At 44.6% G+C, this 27,354-nt stretch overlaps 2 protein-coding genes and 1 long non-coding RNA gene across 3 annotated transcripts in view; 2 read left to right on the top strand and 1 right to left on the bottom strand.

Moving 5' to 3' along the window:
* LOC105354654 (uncharacterized) overlaps positions 1–27,354 on the bottom strand; it is a 135,877-nt gene that overhangs the window by 17,974 nt on the left and 90,549 nt on the right. The gene's annotated exons all lie outside the window — the stretch shown is intronic.
* On the top strand, positions 9,635–15,452 carry atp5mc1 (ATP synthase membrane subunit c locus 1). Its single transcript, XM_004071885.5, has 5 exons — positions 9,635–9,802; positions 10,983–11,030; positions 11,923–12,003; positions 12,172–12,350; positions 15,065–15,452. Exons 2-5 carry the CDS (start codon positions 10,992–10,994, stop codon positions 15,177–15,179), a joined length of 414 nt encoding a protein of 137 aa, XP_004071933.3. The 5' UTR covers positions 9,635–9,802; positions 10,983–10,991; the 3' UTR covers positions 15,180–15,452.
* ube2z (ubiquitin-conjugating enzyme E2Z) lies at positions 17,193–26,883 on the top strand. Its single transcript, XM_023957821.2, has 7 exons — positions 17,193–18,071; positions 19,123–19,195; positions 22,804–22,991; positions 23,239–23,350; positions 24,827–24,939; positions 25,014–25,104; positions 25,456–26,883. The coding sequence occupies exons 1-7, from the start codon at positions 17,623–17,625 to the stop codon at positions 25,636–25,638; spliced, it is 1,209 nt and encodes a 402-aa protein (XP_023813589.1). The 5' UTR covers positions 17,193–17,622; the 3' UTR covers positions 25,639–26,883.

A 27,354-nucleotide genomic window follows, 5' to 3' on the forward strand; every position in this document is an offset into this window, starting at 1 on the left:
TAATAATTACACCACATTATTATCCCAGCGTGGCCCCCGCCACCATAAGCTCTGCTCAGACGCACTCCCCTTTGTTTGCAGTCATACATCATTACAGAGAGCCTCAGAGCTTTAGTACCTGTGGTGGCAAACACCTGTCCAGGTGAGACTGAATATGGGATGTACGCTTCCTAGAGGATGTACTTCCTGTGCAGCACCGCTCTTCAAGAAAGTCTAGAAAATCCTGGATGTGAAATTCGCCAAAGACCTCAGAGCAGACGGTGCGTCCAGTTACGGCACCACAAACAATGTCGTCAGTCTAACTGCCGTCAGAGGACAAATACCAATAGAATCGACTTGGTTTCTGAATGTCTTCCTTTCATTTTAGCATGTTCCTGACACGTGTGTTTGTGAGTGTGTCTGAGAGGGCATGTGTGTGTGTGTCGGTGTGTGTGTGTGTGTGTGTGTGCTCACTCGCATTCGTTAGTTTTTGTGTCATAGTGTCTGTGTGTGGATGGGTTTTATTGTGTGTTTGCTTTTGTGCTTTTGAGTGCTATTTTGTGTATGCAGGCTTGTATGTGTGTGTTTTTGTGTGTTTCATCTCCCAGAGTGCTTTGGTGAATACTTGTCTTTGTTTTTGTGTCTGAGTGGTTGTATTTATTTCTAAGTGTTTTTTTGTGTGGCCTTGTATTGTTTGTGTGTAGGCTTTGTTTGGTGTCATGTCTAAGTCTATGTGTTTGTTTGCATTTGTGTATGCAGAGTACATGCATGTCTGAGAGTGTGCCTTTATTGTGCTTGTGTGTTTTGTTTGCTGCATGTGTTTGTGTGATGATACTTTTGTGTGTCCACATTCATCTGTGTGTGGAATGTTTTTTTGTAAGAGTGTTTCTGTACATTTGTGCATCCTGGCCTCGACTCTGAGTGTTTGTTAATTTTTGTGTTTGTTTGTATGTGTGTGTGTGTTTGTGTTTTTTTGTATGCATGTTTGCAAATGCATGTGTGTGTGCATTGTTTGTTTGTGTTTATCATGCATGGGTTTGTAAATGTGTGTGTTTTGTTTGTTTGTGTCCATTTGCATGTGTATTTGCAAATGTGTTTTGTGTGCGTTTGTGATTGCACGTTTGTCCTCATGTGTTTGTTTGTGTGGGTGTCGTGTGGATCGGGGTGTCTGTATTTTTTGTGGGTGTTTCTGTTGGTCTATTTGTGTGTGTGTGTGTGTGTGTGTGTGTGTGTGTGTTTGTGTGTGCTTCATTTCTCCTCCAAACACATAAAAGCGTCCCGGTCCTTAAACCAGTCTGTGCCGGATGGTCCTGGATGAAGTGTGTGTTTTCTGTAAAGGTGGGGCTCAGTGCAAATGTCCCATGAAGCGCCCCCCCCCATGTCAATGTGCAGGTAAGCAGAGCCTCTGCCCTGAGCTGAGACAGCCCCCCCCCCCACCCCCCCCAAGGGAGCCCAAAGAGCAATAAAGCTTTAATTCCAGCATTTCATTGGAGCCCCGCCCTTTGTCTCCACTGTCAAACACGACGTTTGCTCCCATTTCCAGGAGAGGATGTTCCGGCAAATTCCCCCCCAAGGTCACATTTCTGCTGGTGGACAAACAAGAAAGGGACAAGAAGCTTTCTGCACTTCTCAGAACCAAGACACAGCTTTTTTCTGAAACGCTGGATTGTTCTTGGTCACCTGACCAAATATGTTTTTACTGCGTTTCATTCGGCCGTCTTTATGGTTGTGTTAAACCGGATTGGTCCTCGCCATCAGTCACGACCACGAAGAAATGCAAACATGTCCACCAACACGGAGGTTCACGCAGAGATGCAAACACACGCAAGGACCCGCTGCGGTCTCGGACCTTCACAATAATTAAACTAATGTGTCTGCCTACCCCCCACCCCCCACCCCATCCTCCACCAGCCCCCCACTCCACCCCCCTCACCCGCCTCCTGCACAGCAGCTTCCTCATAAACAGAGCAAGGGAGAACTCAATACCAAGCCAACTGGCTCTGATCGCTCTCATGCTGCTTCAGGGAGATGTGTGTGTGTGGGTGTGTGTGTGTGTGTGTGTGTGTGTGTCTGTGTGTGTGTGTTCCCTGCTTTCATCACTGTGCTGGTCTAGTAAAAGTAGGTGTGCACCACACAAGGCAGTAAAGAGGTTGCTCGTAAAGATACCTCACATACAAGCACACAAGCAAACACACACAAGCACACACACGCACACACACACACAAGCTTAAACAGCTGGGATTTAACTTGGTTTCTTCCATCATTTGGAACCGTTTGAGTCAAAAGATGCTCCAGTCCAGCAGGAGGACAGGAAAGCTTCAGGAGACCATCCAGGTCCGATCTAATGCAGCACAATAAGTTAGAGATGCAGCTGTGCGGGGGGGTGGGTGGGTTGTGTTTGCATCAGCATCTTGTGGAAGTGACACGATGGGGCCAGTTTGTGATTCCTGTCTGTCGGTGTGAATCTGTAGACGACAACTCTGGAGTTTTTCCAAAAAATAAATCCATGAGTCATCAGCATAAGTTCAAGATGAGCAGCTCTGGAAAACAGCCGCTGCTTCGCTGGACTCACATGCTTTACACACAGAAACAGTTTTGTAATGAGTCGCATCACCACTTCCTAACCTTGCGTCTTTATTTTCTTATGTATCAACCTGCTCTAAAAAAATTCCAAATCATAACCTATATTTGGCTGATTTCCACTTTTTGTGCTTGACAAAATACAAGAGAACAGATTTCATGGATCTCACAAGGAATAATGCTGAATATTGTGTCAGTACAAGGGCTGCACGATATGAGGAAAACTCGTGATATGCGATATTGGTGATTAATATTGCGATAACGATATAATTTGCGGTATTTAAACAAATATCAAACCAACCAAAAACATCATTTCCATTTCAATGCAACAGTTTAAAAATTATACTCCGAATGACCCTTGTCGATGTAGGAGGCAAACATCAAACATAAAAGGGCTCATCTGATTGATCAACAACGTAAACGGGTCCTTCCGATTGGTTAAATGCATAAAGGGATTTATTTCATTTATTCAATATTTCAAGCTGCCATGAGTTTGTTTTAGCACATTTAACCCTTGTGCTATCTTATATGACCCCCCCCTTCCATTGAGGTGTTCTCCGTACCATCACAAAGGTGGATAAAGGTGGAAAGATTTCATGTAATCCATGGACACCAGTGAAGATCACAAATCATTGAAAAAAAAAGGTTCAGCACACTGTCTAGTGGGTCTAGATGACCCCACTCCCAATGTTAAAGTGCCTAGGATAGCACAAGGGTCAAGGTAACCATTTATTGCGATTTTCGCCGTCTTTTGCGGTATGCATATTGCACAGCTTGATGTCGCGATAACGATAAATTTGCGGTATATTGTGCAGGCCTAGTCAGTACAACTCAAAACAAGGTCAGACGGACAACAGGAATGCACACTAACAGTTCAAGGTTGGCTGTGGAGCAGGCATGAAAAGGTGCTCCATCCTTAGCATGGGTGAAGATGGGTTACAAGACCAAACACACACACAAAACACTTCACTGAGATAGAATGGCTTCATAAAATGTGGCTAAATGTAACATAAATATAACATTTCAAGTGTAAAAGCAGAGAAAACAATGTGTCTAGTAATAAATGAATCTGCTAATATAAAAAAGGACAACCTGATAAACGTTGAAACCAGCTCAGAGGCTGAAGCCGTGCTGTCATAAATGCAGCAGCTGCAGACACGTTCCACCACACGCAAGTGACAATTGTCCAGAAACAAGTCGACACATTAGCATTTCACACCCTGACAGTGCTGACATGCAGCTGCAGTGGTCTTTTTCCATCCAGAGCGGTTTTCTCTCCTACAAATTACAGTTTGAAATACTGCACTTAGGGAGCGTGTGGATGGATTCTGCACTTATAATAAAACAGCTTGGGTAAGTCTGAGTAGGAGAACTCATTTAGCTTTGATAGTCTTCCCTCCGGTGACTCCAGTCGCCCCGTCACTGCTTCGCTGCAGCAGAAGTCTGAACGGCCGTGAGCAAACGAGGAGTCTGCCGCTTTCTCTCATTCTGAACCTCATTCTTTACTTTACAGATGAACCGTGGAACTGAAGCTGGTTCCATCGAGGTGATTCAGGAATGATCTAATGACAAGTCAGCCTGAATTTGAAGTCTTTGAAACTAAATTTCTGTCAGCTTTGAGGATTTTTATTAACATTTTACACAGAAAAAATGTCCATTTCTTACCAAGACTGTTATCTATCTGATTATGTTAAAATTATTTATTTCATGTCATTTTTAGGAAATGATGACAAGGGACAGTTTGTTCAGAAATAAAGGAAATGATTTTAGTGAATAAGTCACAGCAAAAAGGAATTTTTAATTCCAAAAATCTCTTTATTTTAATCATTCCATCTCCAGCAATGTTTGCTGCTGAGTCATTGTCTCCTGCAGCATCTGACTTAAAATCAGACAAACATGTGGTAAAACATGCCGTTTCTGAAGACCAGAAGCGCTTCTGCAGAATCATTTTGAGGCGTTTGCCTGTTTGCACTCCCCTGCTTATATTTGATAGTGAGAATTAAACATATTCAACTAAATGAGATCCTGTTTGGGACGCAGAGACGTTTTTCTGATGATTACCTCTTTAAAGACCCACTCCAATGGAGTGTTTTTGGTGTTTTGAACATGTTCTTGTGGCGTTTTTCTGATGATGGAGGACATTTAGAAAAAAAATCAAGCTTAAATTTCTTTTTACATTTCTGAGTATTCCTTTATTCAAATTGTTGTAAATTAGGAGCAGAAGAAAAAGCTTGTAGATATGATTCAAGCGCTACAATCAACAAGCCCCGCCCCTTTCTGATCATCCAGCTGCAGACATATTGATCCATGAATGTCTTTGTTTTCCTGGTCTGAGCTGGAATCTGGATCTAACCTGGATGGATGGACAGTTACGATATTGCTGCCATTTTTCTTGCACTGGTAATTAGAGTTTGGGGGTGTGAGGGGCTTTAATGGGAGAGAATATAATATAATATAATATAATATAATATAATATAATATAATATAATATAATATAATATAATATAATATAATATAATATAATATAATATAATATAATATAATATAATATAGTATAATATAATATAATATAATATAATATAATATAATATAATATAATATAATATAATATAATATCATGTTATATAATACAATATTATCATATTGATCTATCATAATAATGTAGCATGGTTCATTTATAATAGAGGGTGTAAGTGTTCAATTCAAATGCAACTTACATTTTTTAAAGCAAACAAAAAAAACGTTTATGTGAAGACACATTCATTTTATCTGCTTTTTTCTGATTCAATTCAATTTTTATTTATTTTTTAAAGCAAATTCCTACAAAAAAAACGTGTCATTCTTGACAGTAGTTATTTTAAATGTGAGAAAATGTTTCTTCCTATGTGTTTTATTTATTTCTTCCATGTCCGAGTCCAATCGGTTCGCGAGGAGACTTTGGGTCTGTAATCTGCCTGTCAGTTCGATGGACGCTGTCGCAGCGCCCCCTGCTGATAGAGAATGGAAATGAACGAGGTGAAGGTTCAGTTTTTTTAACTGTGCCGCATGAATATTTATGAGCAGTCTTTGTCTGAGTTCAGCCAATCCGTTCTGTTCAGAAAGCATAAATCAGCTTCTCTGCTGTCAGAGATGTTTACAGCTTGAAGCAGACACTTTTATCCTGAAGAAGTAAAGCATGAACACAGGATGCAGCAAAACTGCAATATTGATGCTGATATTAGGTGTTTGAAATGTATTTCTTCTTTTTACTTTTTTGTGGTGGTAAAAGGGTTAAGCAGCAGAAATCCACAGATGATTTTCTAACAGGAGATTTTTATTTTATTTTGAACCCTAAAACCAGACAAAAAGTCCTATCATTGTTTGGTTTCTTAAATGTGGTCATTTGGTAAGACGTTTGATGAAGAGGATGAAGAATGAACAGACAGGTTTGAAACTGTACCTGCGGAGGTATGGAAGAGTTTGGGAGAAGTGACAGCAGAGTTTCAGACTGCTGACCAAGATCTTTGAGAGGGAAAGGAATGGTTCTGATTTTGAAGAAGAATGGAGTCGTGCAGAGTTGCAGAAGCTACAGAGGAGTAAAGCTGACGGATCATATAATGAGTTATCGGGAAAAAAAGAATCTAGACTGAGTTCATGAGCGAATATTTGTGAGCAACAGTTTGGTTTCATGCAAAGAAAAAAAGACCACAGATGCAAAGCGTGTTTGAGAATTGTGCAGCAGAAAAACGGAGAAGGTCAGAAGGAGCTGCAATGTCTGTCTTTGTAGATCTACGGTGACCGGATAGAGAGAGAGGAGCTGTGGTTTGGATGAAAGTGTCTGCAGTGACAGAGAATGGAGTTCTGTGGGTCATGAATGAGAGCTCATTTTGGAGACAAATGCAGCAGGGAGGCAGATGGAGAAGGTCTGTTGAGAGGAAGAACAGGGGTGATGTTGGGAAACGGATGCTGAGGTTGAGGCTGCCAGGAAAGAGAGGAAGACCAAGGAGGAGGAGAAGCAGAACAGCAAAGGGAAAGGGAAGAGGTCTGATGCTGAAAAACTGAGGAGAGCTTTGGCACTTGAATGTTGAACGCTGGTTTTAGGTCAAATCTCACGCAGTGTATGGATAAACAAAATGTTTTTCTTTTGGTATCTTTTGGCTGGACTCATACCTGTGCTGACACGCCCCCCCCCAAACACACACCTGTGTGATACCATTGGGAGTTGCTGCCTCAGGGAGGTGCTGCACGTCCACATTCCTGCAGCGGCAGATGCTCCAAAAACTCCAGCTCTGAGATTCAACACTCTGACTCTGTTTTCCGTAAAGGATCGGCAGCTTCTTTCTAAAATCATGTCTGGAAACTGCCATGTGCTTTAGATAAGCGAATTCTTCTCCAAGAGTTACAGAGAGGGAGGGTCTATGGGCAGGGATGCCCAGCTTAGTTTAGTCTGTTTAGTTTAATTTATCTATTGTATTCTATGACTTTATGTTCTTTATGATTCATGTTTATCACACACTTACTGGTATGAAGCCCATTGAGATGACTATTGTTCAAATCAAATCAAACTTTATTGATAAAAAAGCACTTCTCATACCTTGCGAGACTCGAAGCGCTTTATCATTTGAAACAAAAAACACACAATATTACAATAAAAATAAGAAATTGTTGTAATCTTGGCCTATATAAATGAAATTGAATTGAACGGATGTGTTCCAATAATATTGTTTTTTTTCCCCAAAAGCAAATTCAATGTAAATTTTATTTATATATCATATAAACAACTTTTGATTGCCCAAAGTGCTACAGATAAACAAATACAATCACTAAAATGCTATCTATCCATCCATCCGTCCGTCCAATTGGTCCACACAGATTCCCTATTGTTTTATGTGTGTGTATGAAATCATAATGTATTGGTCTGTGCATTCATTTGTATATTTAGTTATTTAGGTTTGAACACACATTTCTGCCCTCTTTGAGGGGGGCTGGTTTGTGGCGTGATGAGGGAATCGTCTCCTAGATCAAACCTTTTCCGCTAAAAGATTCAAGAAGATTCAAGATCAACTTTATTGATCCCCAAAGGGAAATTTAGTTGTAGTAGCAACACCACAGAATAAGATAAGAGATAAAATAAATGCAAGACACAAAATATACAAGGAAGAAAAGAAAAATATACAGTCGAAAACTCTTAACTCTCAAAAATCTCATGTACATTCATGGCTGCCATATGAATTGTGGAGTCTAACGGCTGATGGCAGGAATGACTTCCTGTATCGTTCCTTAGCACAGCGGGGGTGTTTAAGTCTGTTGCTAAAGCTGCTTCTCAATTTGTCCACCTCTTTGAAAAGAGGATGGGAGGGATCGTCCATGATGGTCCGCAGTTCAGCCAGTCTGTCCCTCACCACCTCCTCCAGATTGGCAAGCTTTAAGCCGATTACAGACCCTGCTTTTTTATGAGTTTATTCAGTCTGTTGGCGTCCTTTGCTTTGACGCCAGCACACGACAGCAAAGAAGATGGTGCTCGCCATGACAGACTGGTAGAACATGTGGAGCTTCCTGCTGCAAACATTGAAGGACCTGAGTCTCCTCAGGAAGCAAAGTCTGCTCGTGCCATTCATGGAAACAGCCTCAGTGTTAGTGGACCAGTCCAGTTTATCGTCCAGATGGACACCCAGGAACTTGTAGGACGAGACAATTTCTACATCCATCCCACAGACCATCACCACCTCTTTTGTCTTGGCCACGTTCAGCTGCAGGTAATTTTCCTCAGACCACCTGACCAAACGCTCCACGAGGCTCCTGTACTCCCCTTCCCGTCCATTTTCCACACACCCGACCACAGCTGAGTCATCAGAGTCCTTCTGAAGGTGACAAAGCTCAGAGTGGTACTGGAAGTCAGCTGTGTAGGTGGTGAATAGGGGCTCCTGTGTTGCTCATCAGGGTGTCAGTCTCACAAACTGTGGTCGACCTGTCAGGTAGTCCTCTATCCACCAGACCAGGGGGGCATCCACCTGCCTCTTCTCTAACTTCTCCCTCATCAGTCTCGGCTGGATGGTGTTGAAGGCTGAAGAGAAGTCAAAGAACGTGATCCTCGCTGTGGTGTTCGGCTTTTCCAGGGAGGAGTATGTCCTCTGCAGCAGGGATATCAGTGCATTTGTTTTTTTAAAACGCCGTTTGGTCCAGTTTCTTCCAGAACAAAAACCCAACTAGAGCCGCAAAATCACCGTTTAGAAAGAATACCCTTTTTTAATGGTTCATTCATTTGTAAAATTTTGCTTTTACATATTTACAATACGATCCAACCAGATCCATCTGTCAGAGGATAGTTGTTATTCGAATCGACCTGTACTATACCATTATAAAATCCTTTAAAAATAAAATTAATCGATCTTATCTATATTGGAAAATACCATTGGGATTGAGTTATTATAGCTTTATTTTATTATGACAAAAAAACACCCAATCAAAGCGGACAACACACAAGATGTTACACAAATATGGATCAGTCCATTATTACAGTCCAATGTGTGGACAGACTTTGAATAAAGTCATGTGACCATCCAGTGTCTAGAATGTTCTAAGAATGTTCCCTTTGGATTCTTTGGATGTGGAAAAACAACAGTGGTGAACTTTAGGAAACTAACATGTGAATGGATTTGACATTCATTCTAGTTTACTTGTTGGTTTGGACACAGATTTCATTTAACTTGATGATCTGGAAGAAATCCAAGAATCTGGAAAACTTCACTGTTCAGTAGCAGGAATTTCTGTCTGAGTCTCACTGCTGGAAGTTTAGGATAAAAATGTCCTAAATCCATTTTAGGTCAGTGAACCAAAATCGACTATGAATCGGATCAGCTCCACAAATTATGATATATGATAAAACTAATTGTTACATCTCTATTTTTGAACTATTTTTCATAGGTTTTCAAAATTTACAAATAAAGGTTTTAACCAAAAAAAGTAGTAACTGTTGTCCAATGAACTTAATGAACGCTCCTTTTGCCCCGCCTTTAATTGACTCCAACCAATCAAAAGGTCGGCTTGCATGCCATCTCCACCGCCAAGGCTAAAGAGGCGGTTCCATTTCGGCTCTGGACCAATAGCGAAAGAAGGGGGGTGATTTTCTGGCCAATGGGAGCTTAGGACGTACGTTCAGAGGTTATAAATGACAAGGTGACAGACGGTCAACTCCTCCACTTATTGGCTGCCGCTGTGCGCGACACTATCGGCGTGTGGACCCTGTGAAAGCTGTAACTACACGGTAATAACGATCTTTAAAACACCTTTACCGCCTTGGTTTTAGTTCACACGCAGCTTAAATGCAGGTTCGGTGGTGTACCGACGGCTTTCCCCGTGAAACGGGGAGTCTCCGGTGTAGTCCTATGTCTGCTGGAAACCTGCTCCGCCATTCAGTCGGTTAGCTCCAAGTCACGGAGGATGTTGACGTGTTTTCGGTCAACCCACGCGGGTTGTTGCGCGCGGTGACCGTCGAAGCGTGCGCGGTGTCACCCTTTACCAGGTCACTGACTCGCGCCAAACATTTAGCCCTGGTTTCCTCACACACCGACATCAAGATGTCTGACGGCGGGGCCTACACGGCTCACCGCGGACCGCTGCCGGGTTTCCGCCGCTGCCGCGTCCGGGACCGTCCTCCAGCCCCCTGAAAGTGCCCCGCAGGGCTGAGGGACGGGTCCCCCGTAGAGCTCGCGGTGATTTGTTAGCCGGGCCCCGCGTGTCTTCCTGCGGCTCGGTGTTGACCTTCACGTCTGCAGGCTGCTAGCATGTTAGCATAGCTTGGAGTCCCGCCTGAGGACGGCCAGCGGAGCCGGGTCACTGACACCGCCGTGCAGGGAGGGGGGGCTTCAAATGCTCAGTTTGACTTAAATCCAGATTTGAAGTCTTTCATATGTATATTTCAGAGGGATCTTAAACTGACACCTGACGGCGTGCAGCGCTTTGACCCAACCGGTGACTAACCTGCTAATCTCTGCTCAGTTTAAGTTAAGCTGTTGGTTTGTTCTCAGACACGAGCAGAGCGCGCGCGCGTGCAGTGAAGTGACGTTTACCTGTAGAGCTCAAGCTGCTTTATCATGTTGGAAAAGAAAGTCTGCTTAAAATCAGCCTCCTGGTCCTAAATCTTAGTAAATAAATCCTTCTCATTGCTCACAAACTAAAAACATCTCTTCCTTTCTTAAGTTTTGTGTTTCGTTGGGGAAATGATCAGAGATGGACCTGCAGAAAAAGCCTCTGATGGTTTACTGCAGTCTGCTCATCCCGTCCTCATAGTGAAGAAGTGGATGGAACTTCTTTCTCTGTGTTTTCAGTTTCCAGCTTGTGACACCAGTGAATCTCACTTTGATGCTGGCGGTGACAGTTTTTCATGTCAACAACCAGCTCACCTGTCGTCTCCGCCTAACACAAATCTCTCCCCGTGTCTCCAGGTACCAGCCATGTATGCCTGCTCCAAGTTTGTCATTTCCCCCGCTGTGGTAAGTCGCTTCTTGTTCTTTGGGAGTGTAAAGCTACAGTCACACCAGGCATGTGTGGCGTGTTCAAGAACGCGCAGAACGTGGTTTTGGAACACGCTTCTAGCATGCCGTGTTCAATCAAATTTGTCTGATACTAGCTTATCTACTCGCAGTAGGAAGAGGCTCGTAGCGGCGCAAATTCTTCAAATTCTTGATCCAGGCTTTTTCCTTCACAGCTCTATTCCGATATATGAAAGACTTGGCGGGAAATCATTCCATTCGAGCGCAAACCGCCATTCCTGGAGCCTATATCATGCTTTCCTTAAGCCTTTCAGAGAAAACTATATCCACGATATACCTTTGGCACTCTACAGAACACCTTTTTTATGAAATGTTATTTTGGCAGCCCATTTTTCTACCCAGAAGACGACTGGATCTCTGAGGCTCCGCCTCTTCCTCCTTGTGGGTGCCGCCCATTTCATGACGTTAACCTAGATTCGGCCTCGGCGGCGTTTCTGCGTTTTGCCCATAAAAGCGAACAGCATCCGAATGTTTGCAACGATGGATGTGCAGATTGTGCAGTTTTTGCTGATCACCCCTAGCGCTGCGGAGAAAGTGTGTGTTAGCGTGGGGGCGGGGCTAGCAGCACAGCCTCTTCCTGGAAGGAGCTCTTCCTCACTTTGTGATGTCACAATGTGACGACCCACTTGTTCTTGTGCATTGGGAGGGGCTGGTGCTCAAAGCGCAGGTTTTTAGGGGAATACCCAGAAATGCGAGAATGGATCAGACGGTTCTGTTCGTCAAACTGTTCAATGAAAGTCTTGGAGAATGTTGATGTTCTTGTCTTTAGAGCAGGAAGTTTCTGTATTTTAAGTGTCTTTTCCTTTTCATTCGGGCGGTGTCTCCTCTGCAGCTGCGTGGGGGGTCCAGGGTGCTCGCCCGGCCAGTCTCTGCGTCTCTCTTCAACAGACCTGAAGCCACAGCGGAGCAGCAGGTGAGGTGGAGACGCACTCAGAGCTGCTTTTGTAGGACGCCGTCCAACCATTCCCCAGTCACAAAGTGGTGGTGGGGGGGGGGCAGCTGAACCGTTGTGTCCCACAGAAACCAGTACAGCTCTTTTTGTTGACCACTGGCTGACTTGAAACTCTCCCACCTTGTGAAGGCCCTGCTGCCAGTCAGCCGGTCTGCAGTCCTGAGCCGCTCCCTGCAGACCTCTGCTGTGTCCCGGGACATTGACACTGCAGCCAAGTTCATTGGTGCCGGCGCTGCCACGGTGGGGGTCGCCGGTTCAGGAGCCGGGATTGGAACCGTGTTCGGCAGCCTCATCATTGGATACGCCAGGTAAACACTTATTAAACAGCTATGGGGTGGGCGGACCCGTGGTTATGGTTATGCTTTGACCCCCCTTGATGAGCGAGATGGCTGAGTTCATCATGGTGGGCTGTTGCAGAGCTGCAGGTGAAATACAGGATCACTTCTGGATACTATGAAGGACTAATATAGTTTCCTTTTTAATCCAACAGTGAATGACCTTTTGGGTCAAAGGTCAGTTATCCATTCATTACATTCTCTAGAGCAGCTTCACATTCTTAAAGGGACCACTGCATTTCTGTAACACCCCTTTCGTTTTGTAAAATAAATGTATTTTCCTACTCCACACAAATGAGATGAATCCAGTCTGTGGATGACGTTTTTTGAAGCTTTTCTTTAGATTACGTGGGGATCATTATCATCATTCAACTGGGACAAGATGACCAGTCAGTTTGGTCTGAAGCAAAGGCCAAGATCAGAGTTGGAACTGAAGAAGCATTCAGGGAGATGAGTGGGGGAAAAGTGGGAGTCGGGATCAAATAACTCAGAAGCATTTGAAAGTAGAAAAGCATAAAAAGAAACGTGTCTAAGAGAAGAATGACAAATGTTTGGAAGAAAGAGAAATCTAAAGCATCTTTGAAGACTCCTAATGTAAATGACTTAATGATGTTTCAAAATATTAGTCGCTGAATCTATGCTGGGGTGTTAAAATCCAGGCCTGCTATTGAAGCTCCTTATTGGCTAAACACACCTGATCCAGGTAATCAGCAGCAGATAAGGAAGGATTTCTGGAAAACCAGCAGCAGGCCGGCCCTCGAGGCCTGGAGTTTGACACAGCTGATCCACAGGAAAAGACTTTGAGAGAAAAGAAAGTTCTCCAGCAGTCATGGAATTATACAGTCTTCTTTCTTGTCTTTCTGCTGCTCCCTTTAGTGGGGCGCTAAATTAAATCAACTTCCTTCATCTATCTTGCTGCATCCTCACTTGCACCGTCCACCTTCATGTCCTCCTCCTCTACCTCCATGACATTCCTCTTTGGTCTTCCTCTCTTTCCTGGTAGCTCCAACCTCAGCATCCTTTCCCCAACATCATCATCACTGTTCCTCTTCTGTCCAAAACATCTCCATCTGATTATCTGCATTGATCTACAGAGCATCTACCATGATCTGTTCCTCTGATGGATTCATTCCTGATTCATCCTGATCCCAAAGAGAACCTCAGCATCTTCATCTCTGCTGCCTCCGTCTCTGAACCAGCAACATGGCTGCTCTTCACCTTTCCTTTCATTCTGGATAACACTCTTCCTCCACTTGTTGCAACCCATTTCCAGACGCCTCTTCACCTCTTCCTCTGACCTGCTGACCCTAAGAACTGAAGGTCCTCGGTTTCTCTTCAGTTCCTCTCATTCACACACAGATTGTCTTTCTGCAGCTGAGCTTCATTCTTCTCCTTTCCAGAGCAAACCTCCACCTTCCCCTTTCTACTCTGTACTCTCTAACATTTTCTTCATGCTTCAGCTGTTTTGAGGTCTTCTTTCATCTTTCCATTCCTTTCCTGACCTGCTGCATATCCAGCATGTTTTTTTTCTGCCTGTTTTTCTCGTGACCTTTGTTTGGCCTTTGCCACCTCTTGTGTTTCCCTTTTATCTAGCTGACATTTTCTCCTTGACATGCTCTCTTGAACTTCTGTAGCTCCTCAATCATCTGGAGGTTCTTTAAGTTTTTGTAAATCATTCCGGTCTAAGGCTGCAGCTGATTGACAGGACAGTAAACCTCAGAGGAGGGTGAGTCAGGGACTGTTGCCCTGACCAGGTTAGCAGGGGGGGGGGGGGGTCACTGACTTTTGGGGATGATGTGAAAATGTTGCTTCAGACCAGGACAAGAACCAAAAGCGGTTGGATAAATAGATTAACCACGGCATTGTCTGGAGGCGAGTCACTGTGTTGCTCAGGAGAGAGAGCAGTGGAGAGTTTTTGGGGGACCACCTGTGACCGTTTTTGGGGTTGATTGATCTGAGCCAAAATGTTAGCATGAGGGACGGTCTTCGCTCGTCTCACACAAGAATAGAGATTCTGGATTTCCTGCAGCAAATGATAGAAAATCCACCCGACTGGTGCTGCACATGGCTGCCTCTGTGCTGTGCTCTCTGAGAGGGTTAAAGGTTCTAGGCCTGCACGATATGAGGGAAAACTCATGATTTGCAATATAATTCATTTATTATATTATACTATTATATATTTTCGCCGTCTTTTGGGATATGCGTGTTGCACAGCTTGATATCGCCATGGCGATACATTTGGGATTTATTGTGCAGGCCTAATAGGTTCCAATTTTCCCTCCATCAGGAAGCTGGCTGCTAAATCTCCAGAACCATCAAACCCAGAACAATCTTTTTAGACTCCTCCCCTTAGGCTGGCGTTTTGGAGCTCTCAACAGCTTTTTCCTCTGAGCCGTCACTCTGAACTCTTGACCAAAATCTGAGAATTTTAACCCATCTTAAAGTTGTACATATCTTTATTTTGTACCCATTTTTATTTTGTACACCTACTTATTCTTTGTCTTGTTCATGAGGGCATAAGTCAAAATCAAATTTCTTGTTTGTGCGCTCAGGTCATTAAAACTGATTGTGATTCCAGAATCGCGTTTCGGTTAACTGACTAGCAGATATCTGTCTCTAAATGTGTTCTGCGTGACTCTTTTGTGAGGAGGGCATTCTGATAGCAGTTTCCTCTCTGTGTCTTGCAGGAACCCCTCTCTAAAGCAGCAGCTTTTCTCCTATGCCATCCTGGGTTTTGCTCTGTCTGAGGCTATGGGTCTCTTCTGTCTGATGGTGGCGTTCCTCATCCTGTTCGCCATGTAAACGCCGAGCCGCCACCCCCTGCCACAACACGTTCCGGTTGGCGTCTCTCCCCTTTTATTCTGGAAAAAGGGTGGTGGTTGCAGAGCGGGAGCTCTGAGCGGAGCTTGACGGGCCATTCCAACCCACAGAAACACCAAAATCAAGGATAATTTTCCCAACAGATGAACAAACCTGCAATCCTGCATTTTTATGTTCCCACTCGTTCTTGTTTTTCTCAACTTTACGTGAAACTCTTCTTTTGAAGGCTGTCCTAAATAAAGAATTGATAACTGAGTCTTCTGCTCTGATCTTTGTCTATCGAATGTCCGATCACAGGACGGTAACTGAGGTCAGTTAATCAAACTCAATGTTCCCACATTTCTATAGAAAGCAAAATGAAATTTGAAGTAATGCTGTCAAATGTGTAAGGCTCAAACCCTTACCTTTTTGTTTTCCTGCATTCTCTGCAGTGATCATTAAAGTATAAGTAGAGCTTGATTTACTGCTTGAAAAGGAGCAGGAAGAACCAAGTTTATATAATCCCACCCTTAGTTCATTAATTTTATAGTTTTACAGTTTTTTTTAATCCGATTCTGATCAGACAAGATTCTTTTGAAGTTACAAAATCCAGTGCATTACCAAAAACAAGTTAAAGGTATCAGAGCCACAATAGTTAGTCTGACAATAGAATAACAGCTGTTTATTTCTCTACAGAAGTGTACTGGATTTTGGCTTTCTTGGAGGCAGCGATGAATTCCTGTTTGGAATGCCAAAGTGGGAGGAGTCACTGTCTAGTTGTCATATACAGTCAATGCTCTGCATGCAAATTAATTCATCTCATTCACAGACGCCTTGCAGGTGAAGTATGGGGTCACCCTGGACGGGCCGCCAGTCTGTCGCAGGGCCACAATCACACACCCATGCACATTCACACCTAGGGGCAATTTAGAGTGACCAATAAACCTATGAAGCATGTTATTGGATGGTGGGAGGAAGCCCTTGTATGTACAGGGAAAACATGCAAACTGCACACAGAAATTGATGTTCTGTTTCAGGTCCCCCCAAGCCGGTTCTTGAACCGGAGGACTTGGTACGTGGCTGCAGTCCAAGCTGAGACCTAGAACAAATTCAGAGCCCAAACAAACCGAGACTAACCGAGTTTAGGTTCACATTTGTATCTCAGACCCTCTGATTATTTTAAACGTCAGTCAGCATGCTTAAAGTCCTCCATATTTTAGCAATAATAACTTTTTTTTTCCTTTTTTGACACAAAGGATCCAGATCCTTCAGGAATTGTTGATCTTATCAATGTTTGTTTTTTTTACTTCATTTGATTAAAGATATTAACCTCTTATCTGAGACATATCGTTTTTGCCTTTCTTTTTCAACTGTTTCTTACTATTTGGTTATCATAATGAATGTGTTTTTTAAGGAAAAACCAATTCAGTATTTACAGTTTGAACAGCTGTTGATCTAGGAAACATCACTTTGTGTTCTCAACAATTTTAAGCTTCGTTTGACTTTTTATTTTAATTTGGCAATAGTCTAGGTGTACTACAACTTAGTGAGGCAGCATACTTGAAGTTTACTTCTCTATATTGAAAACCTAAAATGTTTCAATTTAGTCTGAGGAAGGGTTTAGTTGGTACACAGTTACACTAAACGTGCATCATTCATAGTAGACTTTCTATACTTCAGGTAAACTTAATAAAATAAACTGCAAGTGCAATACTCTTTGATATTCTGATCACATTCCCACAGGTCGGATCACCCCTAGTAATGCTCCCAGGTTACATCTGGTCATTTTTTAGTTTTATTTTTTGTTTTCTGCTGATAATTTAGGTAATAAATTATGATATTTTTTTAATATTAATTCTCTTGAACATGTCTAATGAGTAAGTTGTGCCTTTGGGGCCTCTAGGTCCCTAGGAGTTTATTTTACATTTAATTAACATGTATTTTTGCCACCCGGAAGTGTGTGGTTCATCTTAAAGTGAAAAAGAACAGCCGAAGGTTTATTTTGAAAATCCGACCGGAAGTCGACCGTTGAGGCCATGACTTGACAGGACAGAAAGCCCCAAAGTTGCGGTTTGTTCCTGGAGTTGAGTCGCGGAAAACGGCCGAAAGTCACCCGTTTTCTTCTGCGGTTTTCTTAACGCGACAACTAGCGGAGGTTTGACGGATTCGGTGACCGATAGGAGGGGGTCGGAGGAGCCTTTTGGAAGTCTAAATAGCCCAAGGAGGCCCGGGAAATGTTGGGCGAAGCTAACGCGGAATAGCCATCATCATCATGTCGTGGGAAGAAGCGTCTCGTTCTCCGGCATCGCCTGCGCTGCGTTCGGTCGCTCTCTGATCCCGCCCGGCCCGGAACCGCAGGCGTAACTCCAGGCTCGACTGTCAATGCCGGTGAAGTGCGGCTCGACACATTAGTGAGCAGCGACAGATTGACGGAAGCTTGCTAGCCATGGCGGACAGCGTCGGAGAGGAGTCCGGCGTCGGTTCGCTCGGCTTAGGCGTTACCGGACAGGGCGGCGGAGCCTCGCCGCTCCCCGCTTTGGCCAACTCGCTGCCGGGGGGACTTTTCGCCGCGAGCGTGGGTCACCCCAGCACCTCCTCGGCCTCCTTCCCGCCCGCCGCGGTGGCGCAGAGTGGCCTTACGGCTTTGGTGGCCCCCGTGGCCGCAGTCACCCCCACCGCTGCCGGCTTCGGGGAAACCTTCACCCCCGCCTCCTCGCCGCCCGTCGTGGCCGTGTCTCCCATCGCGCACGCGTCCTCCCCGGTGCCGGGGGTGGGGTTGGGCGTAGCAGGAGGGGGCCTGCTGTCCCAGATCCACGCCACTTCCTGGGACCCGTCTCTAAGCACAGACTGGGACAACGAGAAGGCGTCGCAGCAGTGCATTCTGAGGATAAAGAGGTAAGCGAGAGCCCCCACACACCTGCTGAGACCCCCCCAATCCTCTTGACCTCACCTGACCTCACCACCTTTTCAACTAGGTCCCTCTGAAAAGAGTTATTTAGTTTTAGCCACGGGTCCCACGCCTCAGCCACCGAGAAAGTGAAAGTAAAAGTTTCCCATCTTGAAAAGTCACAGGAAGTTCTGAACTTTTTGAGTTTCCCTTCCAAAACTCAGAGAAACTTGATTTACTCTCTTATCAGACATTTCCTGAAGAGAGGGCCTGCAGGTCATCCCCGTCCCATCACAGCAGCAAGTTCAGAAGAAAAAATATATATCTCATCTGCCCAAGTGATTAGAACTCAAGTTTAGCCTAACATGGTGCAGGTGATGTGATGTTCAGTCTCCCTGATGCCTCCCCCTGCAGACAAATGGATCCATGAGCGTCTTTGTTTTTCCTCGTCCGGACTGGCATTGGATCTAAACTGTACGGCTGCATATATCTGATATCGCTCGCCGTTTTTGTGGTCACGTCAGCTTTCTGTTTACCCTGTCCTGCTAGCTTACAGCTCCTCACAACCTAAAACACGATTGGTGCAAAAAGCCACGAGCAATATTGGAGTTTTGTATATTTTTGAGGAAAACAAAGACGTACACGGATCTTGTCGTCTACATGGAGGCAAGTTTCTTACAGCGCTTAAAATAATGTTACTTAGTTTTGACAGGCAGATACTGTGATGCAGGTTATTCTGCAGTTTGTCACCGATTTGTTTTGCGTAGCTTTATTTTTTCCGGCCTTCTTTGATGGACAGAAACTCACAAATGTTGAAAAGCTGGTGAAGAAACCCATTTCCTGGTTGAATCTTCCCTCGTGGTCGTCAAACATGGGTCCTGGACAGATGCAGTTCACCTCCGACTCTGCGAAGAACGTCTCACGCAGACGCATGCAGACACGTTTTGCAGACGCATCCCACGGTGTCTGCGCATGCAGACGTGTTTCCCGCCTCTCTGCTTTGCTCAGGCGCTCTTATGTTTTGGGGGGGGTTCTTCACATTGTTCTTTCTGTCTGCAGGGATATCATGTCCATCTACAAGGAACCTCCTCCCGGCATGTTTGTGGTGCCTGATCCTCAAGATATGACCAAGGTAAAGAGCAGAACCGGCAGCAGCGGACTTCAGTGGAACCGGGACGTTTCGCTTCTGTTTCTGGTGCATTTCATGAAACATCTAAAGGGTTTTCAAATGGGGTGGGCGTGTCATAAGTAGAGCAGTCGACATCTGATTTCAGGTTTGGTTCCCATTCTGCTCACCCATGTTGAAGTGTCCTTGGGTTTGACACCGAACCCCTAGTTAGTGCCTCGGGTGACAGCTCTGCTGCTATTGGTGTGTAATTGTGCGTTTGTGTGTGTATGAAGAGGTGAGTAAATGTTCTTTACAGACACGTAAAGAAAAAGAAGCGGCTGGATGAGTTTTTGTCTTCCCGCGGTTCCATCATGGCCTCCGTGTTTCTCGGGCTTCGTTTCCTCGCATGTCGTCGTTTCCTGTTGACGTTCGCAGGGCTCCAGACTAACTTTTTTCACTAGGAGCACTGTGGCCCTCAACTGAAAATTTTAAGGGCACAACCAGAAAATTTAAGGGCGCATACCGTAAATCAACATGCAAACCAAATCTATTAATTTCCACTGTATTACTGATAAATACTTAAATAATAGATGCAGAAATTACAATGTGCTGTTTCAAATTCGGTGTCACATTTTATTCTGCCCTTTTGAAGATGCAACAACAGGTAAACTGACAGCAGCATCGCTGTCATGACAGTACAAATAAGTAAACAAAATACCATACATTTAAAAATTAAAAAAAGTTTTTAGTAACAAGTGATTACCATAGTAACCTGTCGGTCATTTCACAGTTACAAACAATACTTAAATGTATGTAAACATTAGGGGATGGAAATACATGTTGGCGACACCAAATAGGTGCAGCCAAGATGCACAATAATTTGCGATCACCAAGATGGACGCAACGCTGCACAGATCACCTGGTGTGTGACGTATATTTTTGTTTTTTGCTCTAACATCACCTGTCAATCATCACAAAAATATCGCGAGAAAGGGGTGGGAGCAATATGAAGAGAAATTAGACTCAGTCGGATTTGTGCGTGCGTAATACTTGATTTGTGCGTAAATTAGGATTTGTGTATGGATATTCTTGCTTTGTGCGTTTGTAAATTAGGATTTGTGCATAAATTTGGATTTTTGCGTGATTTGTTACTCACATAATACGTTTTGTGTATAAATTAAAAAAATATAAAATGAAAAAAATACAAAATGCAATTTACGTATGCACAAATTAAGATTACAACAGCTTGAAACTACTTACACACACACATCTTTAAAAAACACGCACGAATCCTTTGTTCCGCACACACGAAGCCAAAGTTACGCACGGATCTACCGTGAGACTGTTTTCACGTCTCACAAATTCGTCCGTAAGTGCTGCGTTTAAATACCAGTGGAATGCTCGGTCACTAGAATTTTCCTATCAGCCTTCCCTTCTAAACGTATTTCCTTCAGTGGGTTTAGCAGGGCTTAAAAAAACTTTAAAGGAAAATAAAAATTATTATCTGAGAATATGACGTTCACTTTTAAACGCTAATATATATATTAAAAGTATATTATTCTCCAAGACACCGAATTGATACAAAATGCGTAACAGGAGCGACCAGTAGGGGGCACTGTTTTTTTTCTTCCGGAAAAATCAAAGGCTGTCAGACTGAGAGAGTCACGGGAAGAATGGCGGCCCATCTCGGTGGTCAGCGCCCCGAAGTAAGTAGCCTCTATTTTCAACACTTACATCTACTGTCTTCATGTATTGATTGAGTCATTGTCTGGATACGTTTAGAAGGGAAGGCTGATAGGAAAATTCTAATGACCGAGCATTCCACTGGTATTTAAACGCAGCACTTACGGACGAATTTGGGAGACGTGAAAACAGTCTCACGGTAGATCCGTGCGTAACTTTGGCTTCGTGTGTGCGGAACAAAGGATTCGTGCGTGTTTTTTAAAGATGTGTGTGTGTGTAAGTAGTTTCAAGCTGTTGTAATCTTAATTTGTGCATACGTAAATTGTATTTTGTATTTTTTTCATTTTATATTTTTTTAACTTATACACAAAACGTATTATGTGAGTAACAAATCACGCACAAATCCAAATTTATGCACAAATCCTAATTTACGCACGCACAAAGCAAGAATATCCATACACAAATCCTAATTTACGCACAAATCAAGTATTACGCACGCACAAATCCGACTGAGTCTAATTTCTCTCCATAGAGCAAGACCCCAATCAGAGCGAACGCAGCTGGAAATTTAGTACTGAACTGACTGAAAGCTGCCCTACAGACTACAAAACAATGCATTATGGGACATGTGTCCTGATGGGTTTTTGTAGTTCACTGATCAATTAAAATAATTTAAAATACCAACTGATTAAAAAAAGGCTACATCCATTACAAAACATTAAAATAATTATAAAAGATGTAATATCACAGATCATACTTAGGGGGAGAGGCATATTAAAACTAAATTGAACGTTACGGACTACAACTTCCTGTTCTCCTTCAGTCTCGCTTTAGCTTCGCCTTCATGCCCCCCCCCCCCCCCCCCCCCCCAGGGCGCTGGTTCATCTTAGACACGTCTATCGTTGCATTTTCCCCATGTGTTTTAAATGTGACTAAGACTAAATCGTGTTGTTGCTCACACGTGTTTAATGCTAGAGCCCCGTTAGCTGTCACGCATGTAGGTGTGGGACATTTATTCCCCTCAGCTGACCCGACTCCCGCGGGAGCGGTGTGCTGCCGTTACAGCCGTGCATGAGAACCGCGGTTTGCTTCGTGAGTTTGAGACCCCTGCTGTAGACTTTGGCCCTGGTACACCAGCCGCAGGTCGGAAGAACGAATCAATAGTTCGCTTATTCATAGCTCAGACGCACATATCAGGTTGTGATGATATTTGTCTCCGTTTCCTTCCCACAGATGTTTACGCGCGCTCGATTATCTCTAGGCCCCTCCCCCTCCACGCATTTAGCCACTTACAGTGACTTTCCCTATTGGTCCATTATTTTTATTTTTTGTATTTTTATAGTCCAGTTGGTTTTGAGCAGATGTTTGAAAAGTGAACTTTGTAAATGTCAACAGTTTGGCTCAAACCTGCGTTGCTTAGCAGCGGAGCCGCCACCAGTGTGTGAATGTGTGTGTGACTGTGTGTGTGACTGTGTGTGTGACTGGGTGAATGGGTCTGTGACTGTAAAGCGCTTTGTCCTTGTAGGAAGAAAGGCGCTATATAAGTATAAGCCATTTATTCTTCTCACACGCAGTGGCCGCCTCACAGACGGGCATCACTCAATGAAACGCGAGAGTGTGCTCGTGTGTCTCATGAGTATGTGTGCGAGTGTGTGTCTGTCTGCGTGCGTGTGCGCTCGCGTCTCATTGATTATTTCATTGCTCATTTCATTGATCATTGACTTGCCCCTTCCATGTTTAATGTATAAAAAATACGGAGGGTGGGGGAGGCAAATTTACTGGTAGCACATGTGTGACTGGATGTAAAATTCAAATTTTGGTCGCAAAAATGTCTGGAGCCCTGGTTCGTCTCTAACCGCCGGGTTTCTGTCGCGGGTTTTGTCTGTAGAGGATGAATGTCGCTGCAGCAGAGAGATGCTCAGCAGAGATTTGGAACGATGTCTCCTCAGATCCACGCGCTGATTACAGGACCGTTCGATACGCCGTACGAGGGCGGCTTCTTCCTCTTCCTGTTCCGCTGCCCCCCAGACTACCCCATCCACCCCCCGCGGGTGAAGCTCATCACCACTGGACACAACACTGTTCGCTTTAACCCCAACTTTTACCGCAACGGCAAGGTGTGCCTCAGCATCCTGGGGTAAGTCCTCTTTCTGCTACGTTACAGTCAGACATGCAGCACAGACTCAAACTTCCACCCAAGTCGGATTTTTACTAACCAAATCCATGAACGTTTTTTTCCAGTTTGGTGTTAAGGTTGGGAAAATGTAGTTTTAGCAGAAATGCAGAAGACGAGCGGGACCCGCCTCACTACTGTGAGGGCGAACCAAAACTAAATCTGTTCTAACCGTGTCTGTGTGTATGGGTGTGTGTGTGTGTGTGTGTAGGACTTGGACCGGTCCAGCTTGGAGTCCTGCCCAGAGCATCTCGTCTGTCCTCATTTCCATCCAGTCTCTGATGACGGAGAACCCGTACCACAACGAACCTGGGTTTGAGCAGGTAAAGCTCCCCGCCGCCGCCAACTCCAAAGTTCTGTATCGCCTCATCATCAGAAATGTCGCGATGAACATAATCAGACAGCCAGTGGGGGGCGTGGTTGAGTGAGTTCAAATTCAGGAAGGCACAAGTCACGTGATCACGTGATTCTGTGCAGTGGTTGTGAAACTGTGTCAAACCTTCTGGTAAAATTCAGGGTCTAAACTCAAGTGCAGCTCTAGTGAGTCTGGTTTCTGTTGCTGCTGCATCAAATCAAAAACCTGAAGACACGACAGTAAATCCACTGTTCAGTCATTAACGCTGTCTGAACTCTAAATAATTATCTAACAAGGGGATTTAAAACTCAAATGGAACTCTGCATTTGTCTAGTTTTTATGTTCTAAAGACATTTAATGTGAACGATCCGTCCAAAAGGTATTCTCATGGCTTCAGGTTCCTGCTGACTCCTGACTCTCTTCCGGCCTTTTCTGCTTTTATTCTCTTCACTTCCTGCTGACGACAGGATTTTACTGCCGACTGTTAGATTTGAGGAAGATCTATTGTATGAGTGCAGACGTCATTTTCTACACACGTCCACACTTGGAGAGATAAATGCAGAGACAAATGCAAAACCAATCAAATAAATCCCTTTATGCATTTGACCAATCAGACGGAGCCGTTATATGTTAGGCACTCGTCCGATGTAGGCGAGGGTCATTTGGAGTATAATTTAAGGGATAATGACTCTTATTTAAATAAAACTGTTGCAGTGAAATGGAAATTACGTTTTCGGTTGTTTTTCTATTCAAGTATCGCAAGTTATATCGTCGTCGCGATATTGATCATTAATATCACAAATCGTGAGTTTTCCTCAAATCGGGTGGTCCTAGCCTCTGTGCAAATAAACAAATATCATAAAGTTCAGTAAGGCTCTCCCCTGTGTTGGTTTTGGACTCCGCCCACTTAACGCGCCATTGAAAACGGCGTGTGACCAAAGGCGAGTTCCTGATTGGTTAATGCGATGTGTCGTTTTCGCCAAAGTTCTGATTTTTGAACAATGTACGCGCTGCGACGCCCAAATCACGCGGCAGGACCTCGGATCCCGACTGTACATTGTCGGACCATTAAAATCCCGTTTGGTGTGAACGCAGCTCGACTGTTCGCCCGCGGTCCATCCATGCATAAAGCACTTTTGCTCCAAACGTGATTTAGCATCTATATGAAAACTAAAACGGGTTTTCCTCGTTAGAAATGGATTCCCGGGCCATGAGGATAACAGATCCGAGGGTTTGCTTCCTCTTTCAGCTGAAGTCGGAGCTGGAGACTTAATTCCAGCAGATCTTCTCCTGGTTTCATGTCTGATGTGATCTGCTTCCGGGTTTTGATGTTTCCCCTTGTTTACTTCCTGTTTGGTGGCTGTTCTTCATAAACGTGTTGAACCTAACTGTGGAGTCAGAATAGAGAAGGAACAGCTGCAAAGCCTGTTTGTAACTGTTTCAGGAGCGACACCCGGGTGACAGTAAGAACTACAACGAGTGCATCAGACATGAGACCATGAGGGTGGCCGTGTGCGACATGCTGGAGGGCAAAGTTCCCTGTCCCGACGCCCTTTGGTGAGACGACACCTTCATCCTCCCGCCTTCCCCACCCAGTCTTCCTCTGACCTCTGACCCACCTGTGTCTGCAGGAGCGTGATGGAGAAATCCTTCCTGGAGTACTACGACTTCTATGAGGGCGTCTGCAAAGACCGGCTGCACCTGCAGGGCCAGAACATGCAGGTGGGCGTTCGGACTCGCTCACTCCCCGTCTATGTGGTTTGCTGACACGTAGTGCTGAAAGTGATCTCCGTGAAGATTTATCCCATTTGTTTGGGATTAAAAATGAGTTTTTGATCAATTTAACTCTCTTTAAAATAACCAGATTTAAGTTTTTGTTTTTCTGTAAAGTTAGCCGGATCCAACGAATCGCTGTGATTCCTCTTTGAGTATGTAAAATTATTAATTAACATCAAAAAACAATAACAAAAAGAAATAACATCCCATTTTGTGAACATGACTTTTCCAATATCTGTGAGGTGCTGCTCACCTCTCCAGTTTGCTTCGGCTCATCCTTCATTTGTCCCTCCCCAGGACCCGTTCGGAGAGAAGCGCGGCCGCTTTGACTACCAGGGGCTGCAGGCTCGGCTCAGCGCCACCCGCAGGCGGATACGGGAGAAGAACTTGGCAGAAGACGAGCACAACAACGAGGAGTCGGACTCGGACACCAGCTCGTCTGGGACGGACCCCGACAGTCAGGGCAGCTCCCAGCCCTGACCCGGCGGGGCCGGACCCCACCCAGCCAGAGCTCCTCTTCTTTTCTCTTTCTTTTGGGCTGTTTGGAGAAGGTTGCCATGCCAACAGCTCTGAGTTCAGAGGCTTGCTGGGCTTATCAAGAGTCTGTTGTTTGGATATGCAGAGGGGTGGGGCGCGTGGGGTGGGATACCCAACTGCCCAGATGTTCTTGAGGGGCAGCAGTTGGGGGGTGGGGGTGAACCTCTGAGGGGGAGGGATCAGCTGGGGGAGGGAGGGGGGACGTGTTGGAGCAGCAGACGATGCTCCGCTCAGCCATGTGGACTTCTCAACAGCCCGAAGCTAAGCTGCGTCTTTCTCCACCTCTTTAGACCCGGGGGGCTCGGCTGCCTCGGAACCGGACCTCAGCACCGAGCCCGTGCCGCTCTGGGCCCTGCTGGCAGTGACTCCTGCGTGTGTCTCAGTTGTACTTGTGCTTCATGTTTGGATGCAGAAACCAAAGCTGCACCGCGACCTTTGATCAAACTGACCCGTGTTTGGTGCCGTAAATGTTCTGTGGCTCCTGGTTCTTGTGAGGGATCCGGAGAAAAAAGAAACCATTCAAGTGTGCAAACTAGAACTAACCGGATCGCTTTGGGAAACCAAACTTCCAATTTTAATGTTCCGTTTAGTTGACGGGGAAGTTCTGCGGGGTTCTGACCCTCTGAGGGGCTCCTGCAGTCCTTCCTTTAAACTAACCCGCTTCACTTGTAGCATCAGATGATGGGAAAGGCGGCAGGGCTTTCCTCAGAAGAAGCATTTTATCTAAAAGAGTCTGAAACCCCGGCGTCCGTGCATGTCCCGTAGACCTGCAGACCACCGAAAAAACCCGACCCGCTGGACCCAGATGTGTCGCCGTTGAGGAGGGAAGTGATTCAGCCTCCACCAACCTGTGTGTTTCCATCCAACTCTGTAGTTAAACATAGATGGAAGTGAAGTTTAGGGGAAAACGCCAACATTTCCAGACGGACCTTGAACGCAGCACAACTGCCCTTTCTGAAGCCTTTGGATGATGGTTTCTGCAGATCACTTCCATTTTGGGCGTCCATCCCTGCTTTTCCTTTCCTTTCTCACAGAATCAGTGTGAAAAATGAAAAAAAGTGATTTCTAACATGTCGATGAGACCCTTCCTGACATGGAAGAGGGTGAGTGAAAGACGTTAATTCAGTTTCTCAACCCTGAACATAGATGATGTAGAGAACTCTAACAAATAAAGATTTGTTCAGTCCAGCTGTGCGTCAGACGTCTCTGTTCTTCCCAGAATCCAGAAGGTTCTGTTTTTAAGGGATCCGTCGGCTCTGACTGAGGAGTTGTTGCTCTTTAGCCTCTTTTAGATCGAATGTTTTCACAGTAAAATCTGAGCCGTTTGGATTTGGTTAAACTGCCGTCTGAGGAAAAACAAAGTTGGATTGACTTTCAACTCTCAAAGTCACAGTTGTCTTCATCATTCTCCCTTAATATGTTTGAGCTGCTGCTACAGATGTGTTGAACATTTAAACTAACTTTGTTCAGGATACTTTTCGTTTTTTCTTTAATTTTTTGATATTTCTAAATAAGTGAAGTAAAGAAGATGCTTCCTGCGGTTCTTCCAGACGGGTTCTCATCTGGGCGAACCCGTCTTCCCACAGATGTTGGCGCTTTCTTTTTCTAAAGGTGGAACCAGAAAGAGGATGAAACGTTTACGTCGAAGACGTGAGCAAC

Source organism: Oryzias latipes, chromosome 8 (assembly GCF_053564925.1).
Source record: "Oryzias latipes strain Hd-rR chromosome 8, Olatipes_Hd-rR_3.1".
Taxonomy (NCBI): Eukaryota; Metazoa; Chordata; class Actinopteri; order Beloniformes; family Adrianichthyidae; genus Oryzias; species Oryzias latipes.